Source organism: Phocoena sinus, chromosome 2 (assembly GCF_008692025.1).
Source record: "Phocoena sinus isolate mPhoSin1 chromosome 2, mPhoSin1.pri, whole genome shotgun sequence".
NCBI classification, from domain to species: Eukaryota; Metazoa; Chordata; class Mammalia; order Artiodactyla; family Phocoenidae; genus Phocoena; species Phocoena sinus.
The window spans coordinates 6,396,358-6,413,545 of NC_045764.1; the positions used below are offsets into that span (position 1 = coordinate 6,396,358).

Here is a 17,188-nt window from a genome sequence, read left to right on the forward strand (position 1 = left end):
TTTTAATAACTGGAGAAAGCTTTACTACAAAGTGCCACTTATACTACGTCCTGAAGAATGGGTAAGATTTGGTTTGAAAAAATAGTAAGATAAAGGATATTCCGAAGGGAATAACAATTAGGAGGAAGGCTATGGGTATGGTTCAGGCACTTTGAACAGTTCCTTTTAACTACAGCAAGGGTTGCCTAAGTCGGAAATAAAGTATAAATTAGCACACCCTCTTACTTGCTACCTGAAAGAAACCCATCAGAGTTTGCCTTTTCGTTGTAAATTCAAAGCTCAGCCAGAATAAATTTCCTTCTTTTGAAGCAGCACAGATAGAAGTTTTCACCCAAACTAAATTTAACTGAATGCTTGTCAATGACTTATAACCTGGTCTTTAGCCCACGCACCCTACAGTCTAGAAAACTGTAGATGAAATTGCACTACCATTTACAAACAGGCCGCTTTGAATCTGTTTTCCTCTAAGTAGCTTTGTAATTCTGCGTTAGACACCTGGGAGAGGCATTTCCAGTGCCCATTACGCGACATTTTTCGGTTCTGTTAATAGTTGGTTTGACTTTATATGACTGATCAAGAGGCTGAGAGCCTTCAATTTATCGGCGGCTCCTCGACACAGACACAGATGTTTCCTCCTGGAGATTCAACCATCGTCTCAAAGCTCTGGTTTGGCAGAATTAATATTACACATTTTAAGGTATAGGCCATGTTCCTGGGCCCTAGGGCTTGGGCCTCAGACACCCCAGCTAAGGCCAAAGCAGCGCGGACACGAAGGGGGTACTCCAGGTGTAGGAATGTGCCAGCGCCCACGGGACGCGACGCTTCTCCCAACACAAAAGACGCCACCGCACCATCGGCCCCTGGGACTGAGCTCAGAAACCGCCAGGTGCTCGCCAAGCCGCCCTCGGATCTTCCCAACACCGCCCCCCCACTTCCGCTTCCGGGGAGGCGCCGCCTGGCCCTCCGGCCTTGGGGCCGGTAGTGAAAGAAAAGCCGGAAGTGGCCCCAGTACTTCCGGTGCGGGAAACTCCTCGCTGCGGCTCCGAGCGGGCTTGACAGGCTCGGTCCCTGCAAGTAGGTCTCTCTCCTGTTGCCTTCCTTGCGTCTAACCTTCCAGCTCGTTTGCCGCTGCCGTCCCGCCACGCCGGTCTCCGAAGCCGCCCCTTCCCCATGTGCCGGGGCAGGAGTCCGGAAAGCCAAGACCCGCTCGCCGGTACCCCATCATGTCCGAACTGACTAAAGAGCTGATGGAGCTGGTGTGGGGCGCCAAGAGCAGCCCCGGTCTCTCTGACACCATCTTCTGCCGCTGGACGCAAGGTACCCTGGCTGGACTCTGGCTTCCGGCCGCCGCTTCCTTTAGCCCCGCGAGAGTCGAGCCGTGACGCCTCTCGCGCCACCCCGCTCGCGTGCCCCGCACTCCGTGCCGGTTCCTCTGCTCAGCCCAGAAACGGGACTTCTAGAAAAGCCCTCCCTGTCTTGAGGGTTAGAGGCTAAGTAGGTGAACGGTGCCAGCGGGCCGCCAAAGACCCGAGGCGCCCCTGTCACTCCCTGGGCTGCCTTTGGGTTGGAGAGGAGGAGGGGGCGGCTGCCGGGCTGCAGCGGGTGACACTGAAGGTGTGCCCTGTGCCCCGGCGTCCGTTCCTCCAGCAGGGCTCCGGCCGCCTGGATCTTTACCCGCTAACGAGTCTGGTCGTTTGGTCTCATTTTGGAGAGAGGGACGTCCACGTGAAAGTCGCAGTGGTTAATTCCAGAAAGCGATTGTGTTGCTTGTATTTCAGTTAGGCGGGGTTAGGCGTGGTACTCGGTGCAGAAATGTAATGTTGCGGCTGCAGAGTGTTTGTTCCCTTGACCCGAAGTGTCCCCGGTTTTGAGGTGGTGTGGGATCTGTTCCAGTTCAAAGGAATATGGCCCATAGGACTTCCTGGGCCGATCTAATTACCCAGATAGGCTTTTGAGTTATATAAGAAGTTTTGTTAATACTGCGAGTAATTGTGAAATGAAAAAGCACCATCTATTTATATTTATTAGTGATGATCCCTAACTCGTAAGTTTCAGTATTAAAACACAACGAGCATATTACTTCAGGTGACTTAAAAGGGACAGTGGTGAGGCTGAGGTTAAGAGTATAGTGTTTGGAGTCAGGAGGATGAGTAATGGACGTATGTAAAACATCCCAAGCACACAAATAATAGCTAGTTAGTACTATTACTGAAACATTTTGTTATTAAAATATTTATTTAGAAAATACCGATTCTCAGAGGGTTTGGGGGAAGTTTAGCATAGTAAATCTAAGTCCTTACTTCGTAATGTGTATTTAGTAACAAAAGTTCAGGGTTTAACCTTCCTTCCTCCCAGATACTGGTAAGAGCTGGTAAAATTAGAATCGTAATATATTACAGCCAGGTAGGTTATTTAGTCCATTACTCTTGTTCTGAAGATGAGAAAAATGAGTTGTGAAGGGTTAAATGACCAGGCCAAAGTTGCACAAATTGATAGAACTGGGAACGAATTCCAACTCTCCCATTTCCTAATTCAGCTGTCTTTGTTGTTTTCCTTTGTGTGGCTCAACCAGGCATGTAATTAGTTTGGCTTTTTTTTTTTTTTACAGATTTAATTATGTCGCTTAACTAATATTTTCTGAAATGTTGGACATCCACATTTGCAGGTTTTAAAATTTATTTTCCAGTTTGTCTCATTTATCCTAATAGTGAACAGCCCTAAAGTACGCAAGACTGTGAAGGATTGAGAAAAGTTTTCCTTCCTGTCAATTAATTGGTAATACAACACAGAATAAGGTGATATTCAGCCTCATTTATTTTAGTACTGTGATGCAGAGGCAAGGAGAATTCAGAGAGGCAGTTCTAATAATGGTTAAGAACAGGCTTTGGAATAGGCATACTTGGGTTCTAGGTTCAAGGTTTTTAGCTTACTTAAACCTCAGTTTCCTTCTCTGTAGAGTGCAGATAATAGTAGTGCCAATCTTACAGGGTTGTTGTGAGGATTAAAGGCAGGTGAATTCGTTTAGGCGCTTAGCACAATATCTGACATGGAGTAAATGCTCAGAAAAGGGTAGCTTGATTTAAAAAGTGTTTAATTGTAAACCAAGCCGAAGTTTGCTCTCTGGCCATGCCCTGGCAGTTGCAAGAAGTTATTGTTAATTTGATGGATAATCACTAAAAGAGAACTTCGTAATGACATACGAGAATGCTCTGCCACCTTGTAGTCATACAGAAGTTCCTTTACAAGATTTGTTCAATCAATACCATTTCAAAATAAAGGATTATTTATTGCTCTACAGAGAGTGCGGTTATATTGTGGCTATGTAATTCTTCAAGGTCTTAAACTGATCATGATTTTTAAGGCAACCAAATATGTACTTTTAAGTTGTCACCTCTGACTCAGAGGGATGTTGTCATCGATCTTGCTGTGTTAACTTTGTATTCATTTATCCATTCTTAGAGGAGGCAGAGACCATTGCTGACGATTGCTGTGGCCGTGACTTGGGATTGTGGGAACGAGCACAGGACACTGCTTTGCTGCGCTTGCCTTACTGCGTTCGTACTGTGACATCAGCTTTGGCTTTATTTCATCATCTATCTGTGCTTTGAATTGACAGCTGTAATCTCATTAGTCTTTTGGAAGCAAGTTATAGGTGTGAGGTGTTTGGGGTAGAGACAGAACTATGTCCAGGGGTATTCCGTTTATTGATTGGTCATGTTAAATGGTCATGTTAATTGGTCGTGTTAAATTCCTTTGATATGTTAAACAGCTGCAGCAGTTGGGTTTTTTGTTTTTCTCTCTCTTTTAATTGCTACGGCAGTTTTAGATAATATGTTAAAGCAGTAAGTGCAAGAGTGGCATATAATATTTTTTTGTTCGTTTAAAATTGATTTGACAGTTTTAGATAATTCTCTTTTGCAAATACTTTTTCTTAAGAGAAGAAAAAAATAGGGTTTTGGTTTGGTTTTTTTTTTTTTTTCTTAATAGTTTTTAGTTTAAAGGCAATAAGTCACATTATGTAAAGCTTTGAAGTTGTTTTGTTTTTTAACTTGGAAATTTACTCCCTACTCCTGCCTGCTTCCCTCCTGCTCAATTGCCTATAATACTTTTTAAAGAAAAGCGTATATTTTCTACCTCCTTATTTGTAAGCACATTTATCCTTCTTTCCCTTCTCCCACAAACTGACCAGTGTTCCAGACCTAGACTTGATAGGGTGGGAGGGAAGACAAATGATAAACATAATATAGCATAAGTTAAGCATATATACTAGAAGGTAGAGAGATAAGGAATTACAGGGTGAAGCAGCCTGGACGGGCCTCATTTTAAGGTGAGATTTGAGCAGACTATTGAAGTAACTGAGTTAGTCATGCAGGTATCTGAAGAGTGTTCCAGGCAGTGAGGATGGCCATCGTGAAAGACTTAATGACTTATGCAGAATACGTCTGGCTTTTTGTTCAAGGAACAGGAAGGAGGTTAGTTTGGCTGGAGAGGGAATGAGGGAACGGGACAGTGATAAAGATGGTGTAAGAAATAATATGGCCCAAATCACTAAGATTTTATAGGCCATTGTAAGAACTTTGGTTTTTCTTCTAAATGAGATGAGAGGTCATTGGAAGGTTTGGAGCAGAGGAGAGACACGACAGGACAGGTTTTTAAAGGGCTGATCTGACTGTTAAGTTTGAGGATAGACAGTAGTGTATTGAGTGAGACAGCAAGACCAAATGAGAGACAGTTGCAGTAATCCGAGGGTAAAAGACCATGGCTTAGACCAGGATAGTAGGAAGTGGTCACATTGACCTCATCCCAGCAGAAGCAAAATAAGAGTCATCTAGATCTAACAAAAGTAAGTGTTAATCTTATTACAAAGGCAAACATTTTGACTTATTGAGAATTTGTTTTCTTTTCGGTACTGATTGTCTAGCCAGTGTTTGGCAAATGTTTTCTTTAAAGGGCCAGTGCCTCTATTGTCTCTGTCTCATCTCTGCCATTGCAGCAAAAACAGCCCTGGATAATAAGGGCATGGCTGTGTTCCAAAACTGCATTTAAAAAACAGGCCAACCCTGGTCTAAATTATAAACTCTGAGAACCCATTTTTTCCTTTTCTTGGCCCCCTTCCTTCAAGTTTTAAGTTACTTCGTTGTTTCACCTAAAGATTAGCTAGAAGAGAAACCCAATTTGTCAGTTTATAGCAGTTCAGTGGTGTTTTGGGGTGGAGATGGGGAGGGAGCTGTAGTGGATTGAAATTAGACTTTTGGACTTTCCGGTATAGGACAATTTTTGTTATGTAATATGAAAAAAAAAGATTCTAAGTAACTTTGGAAAAGTGAGGGATCAGTTAAAATATAAGCATAAATGGTATGCAGGAGTTAAAGCGTTTGGATTAAAGTCCAAAAGTATGATGTCTATTATAATGTGATTTAACATTTTACCAAAGTACTAAAGTGATACGCCAGTATCGTTAATTTGTCTTCCAGAGTGAAGGTAAATTAATATTGTGGGTCATATCATTTCAGAGATTTTGTTGTTGATGGAATCCTTTTATTTCAAATATAGGTTTTACTTTCTTCCACCTACCTACATCATATGTCACCTAAAAACCAATTTTTTTAAACTCACAATTTGGAAGCTTATGTGACAAAGTTAATTTCTTGGTACTTTTGAGTACATAATGTGTTTTTCAGCTCAACGCATCTATCATAATACCTTACATCTGTATTAGGCTTTACAGGTTTTGAAAATCTTACTTACAGCAACCCCAAGAGGTAGCAAAGGATAGATGTATCAATAGTTATCCTCCTTTTGTAGATGAGGAAACTAAGGCTCAGTTCAGATTCCACTCAACCAGTATTATCTGACATATAATGACAAATGAAGTCTTTCTGTGGCCTTTTGTTAACATGGAAGGCTAGAACTATAGAGGCAGTAGTTGTCAGACTGGTTTGAATAATGTAAGTCAGTCATATGAAAATAAAAGACTGGGAAATTGCAAAGAGGTTCATGACTCAGGTTTAAATTAGTTATGAGCTGTAGAACTGAGAAAGACTTCTATGTCTGTAGTGCTGTGGAATGTGATACAAAATTGTATATTTAAGATCAGATGCTTTAGATGGCCTATTTCAGATCTAATTAGGAAAACAGCCATTTTGTGATAAGTTAATTCCTCTTAAAACTAGGAAATAAGATGAATATGAGAACACTTGACAAGAAAAATAACTATCCTAAAAAATTCAAACTCAAGTGAAACCTTATTATAAAAGGGGGTGCCTACTTAGCATTATCCTGTTTTAGGATAGAATAATTTCCATTTGTCTAACTTTATTTCATTTTTAAGCTCTAGGAGCCTTTGTTCATTATCAAATAACGCACTCAAGCATATATACTGTAATTAAACGGAATTTGGCATAAAGCAGATCTGCCTAGAATTCTCTGCCTGGGGTTTTTATCTCTAAAGTACAGAAGCAACTTATCAGAATGCATTTCCATCTAAAAGCCCCACCCATGGATCTTGAAAATTGAGGTACATTATTAGTCATTTTAAGGAAGGCAAGAATCCATTACTGAGACCTGTTTATCCCATACACTGGAAGTTTGAAAGAGCCTAGTTTCACCTCTGCACTTAGGCCCAACACCAATGACCCTTTCTTCCCAGTAGAAGAGGTAGACGAAGAGCAGAGGCCCCTTGGCTTCACCTCTTGTTTCTAGATTGGCTCTCAGATTTGGTTGTCTTGATGTGATAACCAGCACCCTCAGTTCTCATTTGTCTTTATTAAATTTGCCCCATCCACCATACCTATTTCTTACCCTGCATTTTTCTTATCCTCTATTCTGTTTCTCCCAAGGTGGTGGTGTGTGTTGCTGGGGAAAATTGTGGTCAGCATCAATACACATGTAGGAATTAAACCTTAGCTGAGCCCTCAGTATCTCTTAGTTCTTTATCCTGTCTGCTTTTCTTATGTGTTTTGGAATTAACATTCTCCTCAATTTTCTATGCCCTCATGCCCCCCACTCGCAATCAGCAGCATCTCTTCCCTTCCTCTTTGCCTGCATGTCTAACTTGGAAGCCTGCTAAGGTTTCCTTTTTCTCAAGTTTGTTAAACTCAGGGCCCTGTTACATTCTTAAAAACTATTACAGGCTTCAGTATGAAAAAAAAAAAAAAATGAGGCCTGTGGCATTATTTTACATTTTAAAAAAATCTCTTCAGTGTCTAGCTCATAGGAAGACAGGTGGATTCTCCCACTTGCTTCTCCTTTCTGTCTTAACAATATGTTACAATATGTTGTTTCAATATGTTGTTTCGGTTGAAGTATCTGCGGAAAATCCAGCTTCACACAGATATGCGGTTGGTAATACAGGAGTCTTGTAATAGTCTTTTCAGATAATTGTGGCTATTCTTCTTTGACATTACACCAAAACTCTACAAGTGGTAGTTTCTTAGCGGTTACTTGAAATACAGAATCTGAAGCCACATCAATGAACTTTTCGTCCTCTGTTAAATTGAAATTCATTGGTTTGTCTTGTACTTTGACTGGATCTTTTTACCCATGCGTTAATTTGTAACAGTGTGCATTGGTCATTTGGAAGTTATTGGTCTGCTGGTTTATGCAGATCTTCTAAATGTTAACACATATAGTTATACAATATCAAAAGTCACATTATTTCTGATCTTGTCAGAAAAATCTCTGAGTATTGAGAAGCTGTCAAGCTACAGTGCTGGACTTGAGTTTTCCAGAAGTTTAGTTGTTACTTGAAAGCTTGAGATTTTATCACTGGCAGAAATACTGTCAAGTTATTTTCCTTGAAGTATCAGGCTCACTTCATTCACTTCTGAGAAAAAGTCTAAATAATCATAATTTGTTAGTAGCTCTTCAAAGTAAAAACAGCATTCCACAGAAAAGCTGTTAGTTCAGCTCACAGTTCAAAAAATTACACATGTGCTTTGAGAATCTGTCAATCATCGCTCAAGGTATGTAGCAGAGGTGCTTTATGGGTAGTTCCCATTTTGTCACACACTATTTTTTTTAAGTATATTGTATTCAAAGTCAAGATTTAATAAGATTAGCATTAGTAAGGGCTTTTTAAAGTTAAATTGGCTTTTTTGTGTGTTTGAGAGCGTATTGTGGTGTTTCCTAGTACAGTGACTGCTGGTACAGCTTAATGTCACTTAATGTGTGCTAAGGCACCAGTAATGTAACCTGCTATTCATTTTGTACCATCGTTGTGAATATCAACACAGTGAAAAGGGCAAATATGTTAGTATTATAATAAAAATGATTTTCACCTCTAGCAGGTCCCCTAAAGGGTCTCTGGAACTTCCCGGGGTCTGTAGGCCACACCTTGAGAACCTATCTTTATTCAGTCCACGACCACCACCACCACACCGCACTGGCTCAGTTCTTTCAGGACTTGGAGTCCTTAAACTCTCTTTCCCATTTAATCACTCTTTTCCTTCTTTTAAACTCATGCCCTTCCCTCTGTAAAATAATAATTCTTTATCCAACTACCCTTCAAGCCATCATTCTTTTCCCCTTCACTTGTTTAACAAATAGTTTGCCTTTTCTCTTTCTCCTTGTATTCTGAATCACGCCTCAGCCCTTTAAAATTTGGCTGCTCTTCCCAGCATTCTAAATTTCTTTTTTTAGTGTTCCCAGTGACATGCTTAATCCAGTATTTTCATTTAATGTTTTTATTCCACTCAGCATTTGTAACAGGTGACTGCTGATTTTTCCTTTCTAGGACCTCAGTGTGTTTTTTCTCTTACCTTTCAAGTCTTTGTCAATCTCCTTTGCTGATTCAGCGTCTGCTCACTTTTTTTTTTTTTTCTATGTTAACCGGCTTCATTATCTGTGTTCTGCATGTTCTCATTCACTTTAACTGCCATGTTTAAGGTGATTCAACTTGCTATCTCTAATCCTAAACCCTGCCCTGGGCTCCAGACCCACATTTCCCCAACCAAATTGTTGTTTCACATTTTAGAGACTGAATTTAGAAACAGACATCCCCATTATCTTCACTCCCAAAACTTCAGCAAGCATTTATTGAGTATTAACTATATAACATACTAGGAAAGCAGTAGTTAATAGAGCAGGCAAGATACTTGTAAGGCAAGACAAACAATAAACAAGTGAACAATCATATAATTACAGATGATTATAAGTACTGGTTGTGCTGAGGGATGGTGGGAAAGATCTACTTAGATAGGCCTATCAGGGAATATCTCTCTGAGGAGTTAATACCTAAACTGGGTCTTTAAGGATGAGAAGGATTCAGCTATATGACAAGAGAAGGAAAAAGAGCATTTCGTGCAGAGGGAACAGCAAGCATCAAGACCCCAGGTAAAGACCTTGGGATGTTCTGAGGGCCTAAGATCACTGTAGATGATGAAGGTAAGAGTGAACTGAGGGAAGGTGGGGTTGATAGATCATACAGTGTCTCTTAGGTCATGAAAAGGAGTTTTATTGCAATTGCAATGAGAAGCCATTGCAGGCTGTGACAAAACCTGATGTCCGTTTCTAAAATATTTCTCTGGTAACTATGGTGAATAGATAAGGGGTGGGGTGGGAGAGGGAATGTGGGCAGAAGGGGGGGACCTGGTTGGAAACTCTTAACAGTGTTCTAAGTGAAAGATGATGGTGGTTTGAACCTGAAGGTGGACTAGAAATGGGGTAGAGATACGTTTTGGGTCCTTGAACCAAGAGGACCTTACCTTAAGGTGAAGCCTTAAAGATAAGTCCGATTTTTTCAGAGAAAGTGTTAGCAAGTGTTTCATGCGGAGGGAACAACATGTTCAAAATGTAAGAAACCAGAGAGAAAATGGATATTTGAGGGCCTGGAAGAAGTTCAGCATGCCTAGAGCCTAAAGAAGGAGAGTGGCAAAGGATGAGGGAGGAGATATAGGCAGAAGCCGGACCATGCAAGACCATGTTGAGGAATTTGGATTCTGTCTGTGTCTGGAGTTCTCATCTGAGCTCTATTGGGATTATCACCCATAATGGAAACCTTGTGAGTAGATGAGTTACACAGGGAGAATGCAAAGAAAAAAGATTCTAAAGCCAAGACCTGAGGAACATTAGCATTTAGAAGGAGTTGATCACCGCTCATACTGAGAAGAAACAGAAAAGGAAAATTTGGAACAAGATGTACCACTAGAGCCAAGGGCCAAAAGATCTTCAGAAGTCAGTGGTCAGCATTTCAGATGATTCTCTGGGAGATTCATCTGAAATAAGAAAGACTTGAGAAGTAGCCTGTCTGGTCATTGATGAATTTGGTGAGAATGAGTTTGGTGCAGTCACAGGTTGAAAGCCAAATTATTGTGGGTTTTGGGTAAATTAGGAGGTAAGGGAATTGAGGCAGTGCATGTAGACAAGTAGGTGGGCTTTGAGAGAGTGGTGTTTGGAGTTTTGGGTGGAAGGTGGTTCTTGTTTCTACGGTCAAATGATTTTTTAAATTAAGACTTTACTTTTTAGAACAATCTTAGGTTCACAGCAAAACTGTGGGCAAGATACAGAGATTTCCCACATACCTCCTGCTCCCTCAACATGCACAGCCCCACACCCCACTGTCAGTGTCCCCCACCAGAGTAGTACGTTGGTTATTACAGTTTTGAACCTGCGTGGACTTGTCATTATCACCCAAAGTCCACAGTTTTCATTCTTGGTGCGGCACATCCTGTGGGTCGAGACAAATGTGTAATGGAATGTATCCATCATTATAAGAGCAGAGTATTTTCACTGTCCTAAAAATCCTCTGTGCCTTGTCTGTTCAACCCTTCACCCACTCCCCTCCTCTTGGCAGCCACTGATCTTTTTACTGTCTGCATAGTTTTGCCTTTTTCAGACTGTCTGTATGGTTAGAATCATATGGTATGTAGCCTTTTCAGATTGGTTTCTTTCACTTAGTAATATGTAATTAAGTTTCCTCCATGTCTTTTCACAACTTGCAAGCTAATATTTTTTAAATGCTGAATAATATGTACTATTTATCCATTCACCTACTGAAGGACATCTTGGCTGCTTGCAAGTTTTGGCAATTAGGAATAAAGGTGCAGTAAACAACGTGTGTAGGTTTTTGTGTGTGGACATAAGTTTTCAACTCCTTTGGGTAAATACCAAGGACCTTTTGGTAGAATCTTGAAGAGAATTTTTTTTTGTTTTTAAATATGTGAGATACGTTTAAATACTGTTTGAGAGAGATTGAAGGGTAAAGAGAGAGGAAGTGGGATGGAATGGGAAGCTTCATACTGTTTCTTATCTGTCCTGCTATCTAGTGTCTCAAGCTAGAAACTTCAGTCAGTTCTAATTTCTTATGTCCCAAGCCTTTCCCCACTTGCACATATTCATCAAATATTAATTTTTACCTTAGAAATACTGTTTGGATATAGTGTCTTCCCTCCACACTTAAGTTTCTTTTATTAGTTTGGCACTGTATAGGTGTGTTGAAATGGTCTCTTCCCCATTCTGGTCCTTTAAAAAAGAAAAAAATACCAGTATGATTGTATTACTCCTTTAATTAGTACTTGTCATGGTGTGGCCCTTCCCAGTATTAACATCCTTTCAGCTCTCCCTCCTCCCCTTTCCCATCTCTCCCGTGTGCCTCCATACTGCCCTTTGGCTGCATTAACGTTCCCTCTGATCCATAAACTTGTCCTGCTCTTACGAAACCTCTTTCTTTTAATAAAGGTATTTTCTTTACCTGAAAGTCATTCTGCCACCCTTGCCTCTCTGATAAATTTCTGTTCAAGGTCAGCCTTGAAGTTAGCTGGTATGACTTGACTCAGATCAAGTCACTACTTTGTGTATCCTCAACACTTCATACTTCTGTTACAACATTCGTTTATCCCTTCATCTTAGTAATTATTTGTTCAGATGTCTGTCTTCACCTGGACTGTTGGCTTCTCCAGACTAGGGACTTTGTCGTTCACGTCATTTATGTATCGTAGATGCTTGGTATAGTATCTCAGGGTCATTAAATGTTTGTTAAATAAATGACAGAATTATGACCATTAGTGAAATTTCACACATTCCTAGCATGTTGGAATTGGAAGTGATCATTTTAAAGCTAAGTACACTGAGGCCTAGGGAGGTGAAATGATTTCCTGAAGCTTATACAGATAGTAACTCACTTCTCCTGACTTCCGGCCCCAAGCTCTCTGCAGTGTGCCGGTGCTCTCTGTGGGAACTTGTACTAGATACTCAGTCAGTGCTAGTTGGGTAGTGTTTAAATTAAGATAGAACCAATATGGCCACATGCACTGTGTATGATGTTCTTTAATTTTTAGCTTAGAGAATGTGACTCAAAGATTGAAACTAAAAAAGATACTTTCTGAAAAGGGTCCTAAAATATCTGTTTAAATTCAGTATGTAGACTGTCTAATCTTCCTTTCAGTAAATTATTTAAAAATCAGATTTAGTGTCCTTTTACTGAAGGCCACACTTTATCTCTCTGGTCCACTTAGTGGGGTCCCTGGATGCAAAATTGTGTGTGTGTGTGTGTGTGTGTTTATGTGCATTTGGCAGGGAGCCTAGGTTCCATATCTTTTTTCAAAGAGCTCCTTTATCCTCCAAAAAGTTAAGAACCACTGCACTTGACTGACTTGAGGATATTTTGCTGTTGTGATAAGTGATCTTTCTCAAAGCAAAGTACATTAAAAATTCTTTTAGCTACTACTTGAATTACATTTTTAATCTTTGCTACTTGCTTTCATTTTTAGGGTTTGTGTTTAGTGAATCAGAGGGATCTGCATTAGAACAGTTTGAAGGTGGCCCCTGTGCTGTTATTGCACCCGTTCAGGTAACATAGACTGCTACTTTACCAACTCCTTAGAGGGACGTGCTCAAACGTTTCATGCTTTACTTTCTGTTTTCTAATACCTGTACTCTGTAATCATGAGGCATGATCAGTTACCTCTTAACTTTTGTTCTTGTAAATTGCTTTAAATATCCAAAATAAAAATGATTTCAGAACATGAGTAGGTTACACAGCAATAGCCATTTGGCCGTCTTTATTTTCAAGAAAACATAGTAGGTGTTCTCTGACTTTCAGAAAATTTGGACTTAATGATCATGGCATCTTTCTTATACAGTGATCTGTTGAGTAATAACATTTCATGCCAAAGATAGTGACACCGTAGCAGTGGTACTACTTACATTTGTTCTATCTTTAAAAACGGTTTTTCTAAAATGTTGAAGATGCATTAATATTTTCATGGCCTAAAACTTTATCAAATTTTAAAATAAGTTGACAGTATATACTGTTTTAGGCTCTAGCTTTGGTCTTTAAAATAAAATTCGTAGCAACCAATTTCAAACAATCCCCAAAATAAAAAAAAGATTTTTTCTTTGGGCAAAAGGTAGAGTGAATCTCAATGTATGTATTTGATTTTGAATCTTTATGTGTTGCATTGTTTGAAATTCAGAGGCTGATTTGCTATAAACCATTACGTTATTAAAATGGAGAATTGAATTTTCAGTTTGCTATAATATTTACAATGTCTAAACAGGAGTATAACTTTAGAACTGTTATAAAAGAAGCTTGAATTTATTGTTTGTTTTAATCAGCACATTTTGAAAATACATATTTAATGTGGTATTTATTATTCATTGGGCATAAAGAATGCATTCCTGAACTGTTAGCTGCAAAGTAAATTTGTCTCTCAAACCTTATACTCCATACACTTACATTATTAAATTTAAAATGTATTTTCTGAAGGAGAAAAAAAGTTTTCCTTTATGGTTCATTCTAAAATATATCCTTTGTAGGTCGTTGTTTTATTTCTTTGAAGAGTAAAGTTGATACATTTTTTTCATTAGTAGATTTACAAAAAAAATTTAAGAAAAACTTGAATGTTTGAGCTTTGCCTGGGGATTACAGAGTATAAAGAATAAAATTTAACTATAAATTAGTTATGAGGCTGTTATTTTGAGTAATGGAGACAGATTTTGGTTGCTAGTAGGAATCTTCCCTGAATTTGAAGATTACTTGTCCTGTTCATATGCATGTTAGATTATATTAACATAGACCCTCTTGGACCATAATAATAATACCCTTAGGGTCTTTATTGCAAGTCTTTGAATATAGTTAAATCAAAGTAAACCACAGCAGTTTCATGTTTATAAAATTTAGTATATTTCCAAAATGGTAGTTATTTTTACAAATGGGGTTGCTGTGTAACAAGGGTTAATTGTAATGTTCAAAACCGTGATGTATCTTTGAGGTAGTAATTTAGCTTCATAGTCATATAAATGTTTTCATTCATAGAAGAATTTTGTTTATATTAATATTTCAATGTAAAAGTCAAAACTAAATTACCAAGAGTGATGAAGGGAAATGTGCGAGTCCAGGTATTAAAACTTTTTTAAACTATATAAACTAGAACATGACACTTTTGCTAGAAGAATAGGCATATTATGGAACCCGATAGATAATACAGTAGTGGACCACATTACATATAATAATTTACCAAGAACTAATCACATACCATGATAAGAAGGAATATAAATCAGTGGTGAAATAAAATGTTTACTAAGTGTCACTGATAGGACTGGTTGATAATTTGAGGGGAAAAACTGAATTTAGGTCATTTGTAGCATATACCAAGTTTATTCTTGATATAATACTTAATCACAGAAAGCTGAAAATAATGCATTACCAACTAAGATAAAAGATGAGTTCCAGGCTCAGAAAAAAATGTGAGGTAATATTAGCAATAAATCAGTGTCTTTCTTACACAGAGAGCTACAAATTGGTTAGAAAAACACTGAAACCTCAGAGGTGAAACGGGCAAGTGTATGCAATCATGACAGGTGGTATGATGCTGGACAACCAAAGAATCGAGATGTCCAACCTCGCTAGGAATCCAAGAAAGTACAAATAAAACTTTAACTAGATTCTATTGCTTACTCTTTCTAATCTTTAGATATAAAATAATTGGCAGTGCATATAAGGGTAGGGTGATGCTGGCATACTCAGATACCTCTATGTAGTACAAATTGGTACTTCGACCTAGGGAAGGAATTTTACGTTATAATTGGAACCATGATAAGGCAGATTCTTTGATGAGAATAATTGTACTTCTGTGGATCTTTCCTAAAGAAATAATCCTTAATATGGAAAAGGTTGTATTCAAGAAGAAGCTTTTTTTAGAGCAAGTCCAGATATATTTTATATATATTTATATATATATAAAACATATATTTTTATATATATTATATATTTTATAGTATAAAAAAATTGCAAACAATGTAATGTAGTTTAAACATGGACTAATGTTTAAATAAATTTTAATAGCTTGAATAGACATTTAGAGATTAAGAGTTAAAGTTATGAATTGTGTGGGAAAACAGAAAAGTGGAAAACAATCACGTACCCATTATGCTTCTCACTTAAAATAAAATTTAAAACAGGTATGAAAGGAAGACTGGAAGGAAGTATATCAAAATGCTAATGGTGGTTCTATTAGTGTTGAAATAATGGTTGTCCCACCTCACCATTCCAAAATTTTCAAGTGTAGTTATATTAGTTTTATGGCTTTTGTTATTGGGTGGGTGGGGGGAATCACTGTAGTATTTGTAGATTTTATTTCAACGTGAATATTACAGAACGTTACTTATTTTTTTGTTAAAATACTTTGAATTGATTGCTTATTAGGTACCAGGTACTGTGCTAAGTGTATTAATAGTTTATCTCATATAATCCTCACTACAACCTTTTAAAGTTTGTGCTATTATTATTTTTAATTAGTAAAGTAATGAAACCAGGATTCAAATCTAGGTCTGTCTGACTATAAGCAGTCCTCTTATCTGAATACTACTGTTTTCAAACACCTGTGAGTAAGAATCACCATAGTAACCTCTTTTTTCTTGAATCTGCCCCCTAGAGATAAAATAGGTGGAGTGTCAGAATCTGCCTTTTAAATAAACAAGTCAGGTGACTAGGATGCAAATAGTCCTTGAGCTACACTTTGAGAAGGAAACACTGTTACACACTGAACTGTTACCTATCAAATCACCGATGTAACATAGTTGGCTCACTTAAGGAAAGGTTAGAAATGAGTTTGTTTTTTCTTTGGAATCTTAAAGCTTTATGAGTTAAACCAGGAAGTTAGGACTCCTCATAACAAAGTGATGACCCACACCTTGGTCATCTTGTGTCATAAATCAGAGCTAGGAGAGCAGAACCACTTTTGTATTTAGATTTCTTTTCCTCTAAGGAATCAAAGAGAAATATGGATTTTTTTCCTGGTCTAAAGGGCCTTCACTCTGTGAATGGAGCAGTAAATTTCTTTAACTTTCCAGTTATGTGGTTATTATTTTGAGTCAATTTTTCTCTTTGACAGAAAATATGTATTATAAAGGAGGAAGAATTGTATGGATGTAGAATCAAGCTTATAGTAGTATATTCTGAGTAAGTAATTATGCTCAGTTACTGTTGAACGTGAAGGGAAGCCATTTGAAATTTTTATAGCACTATTCAAAAGATCAGAAAGGAGGTGCAAATTAGTTTTATTTTCCATTTTAAAATAAAAGAATGATATAAGGTATGTTTATAATACATTCTAATAATTATTGCTTTAATTGTATAAAGGCATTTCTTTTGAAGAAGCTCCTGTTTTCTTCTGAGAAGTCTTCTTGGAGGGATTGCCAAGGTATGATAGCTGTCTTTTATCAACTTTTACTCCATCTTCTATTTTATAGAAGTTCAGTGTTCATTGGCAGTAATTTAGTTGAAATTATCTGTCTTAAAAAGTAAACTATCAGTGGGTTACTTTTTCGTGAGATTTACTTTTTAAATGTCTCAGAAAGTTTCATGGATGACTCCAAATTTTAAAACGTATATTTCCAAATTTGTCTTTCCTAAGAGGTATAAGACAGGATATTACACTAAGGGAAAAATCCTTTGGGGCATTTCCCTGAACTGTTAAATGATAGCATACTATAAGGATAGTCATTTATGTTTGTTTTGTCTTATTTAGCTTTGAGCAAAAAGTCAGAATTATCTTTGTATTCCTGCATCTTTTAGTATAACGCCTTACACAATTCAGATAATACCTCAAGTAATTCTGAATTAAATTGCAAATGAAGCTTTCATGGCTTCTGCAATATGATTAAATCGGAGAACTGTATGTGCTACCTGATAATAACAGACATTTGCATCCTGCTTGACAGTTTACAAAAATATTTCCTTCACTTGCAC

General features: G+C 38.0%; 1 protein-coding gene across 3 annotated transcripts in view; it reads left to right on the forward strand.

Annotated features, from left to right (window-relative positions):
* The first annotated feature begins 985 nt into the window (after positions 1–985).
* MINDY3 (MINDY lysine 48 deubiquitinase 3) overlaps positions 986–17,188 on the forward strand; it is a 95,207-nt gene continuing 79,004 nt past the window's right edge. For 2 of the 3 annotated variants that reach the window (XR_004348523.1, XM_032623199.1), the window contains exons 1-3: positions 986–1,317; positions 12,708–12,787; positions 16,580–16,640. Coding sequence is in view for 2 of the 3 variants with exons in the window: in XM_032623199.1 (XP_032479090.1) it covers positions 1,224–1,317; positions 12,708–12,787; positions 16,580–16,640 (235 nt within the window). In the remaining variant the exon portion in view is untranslated. The remainder of the gene's footprint in view (positions 1,318–12,707; positions 12,788–16,579; positions 16,641–17,188) is intronic. The other variant, XM_032623198.1, reaches the window with a different exon arrangement.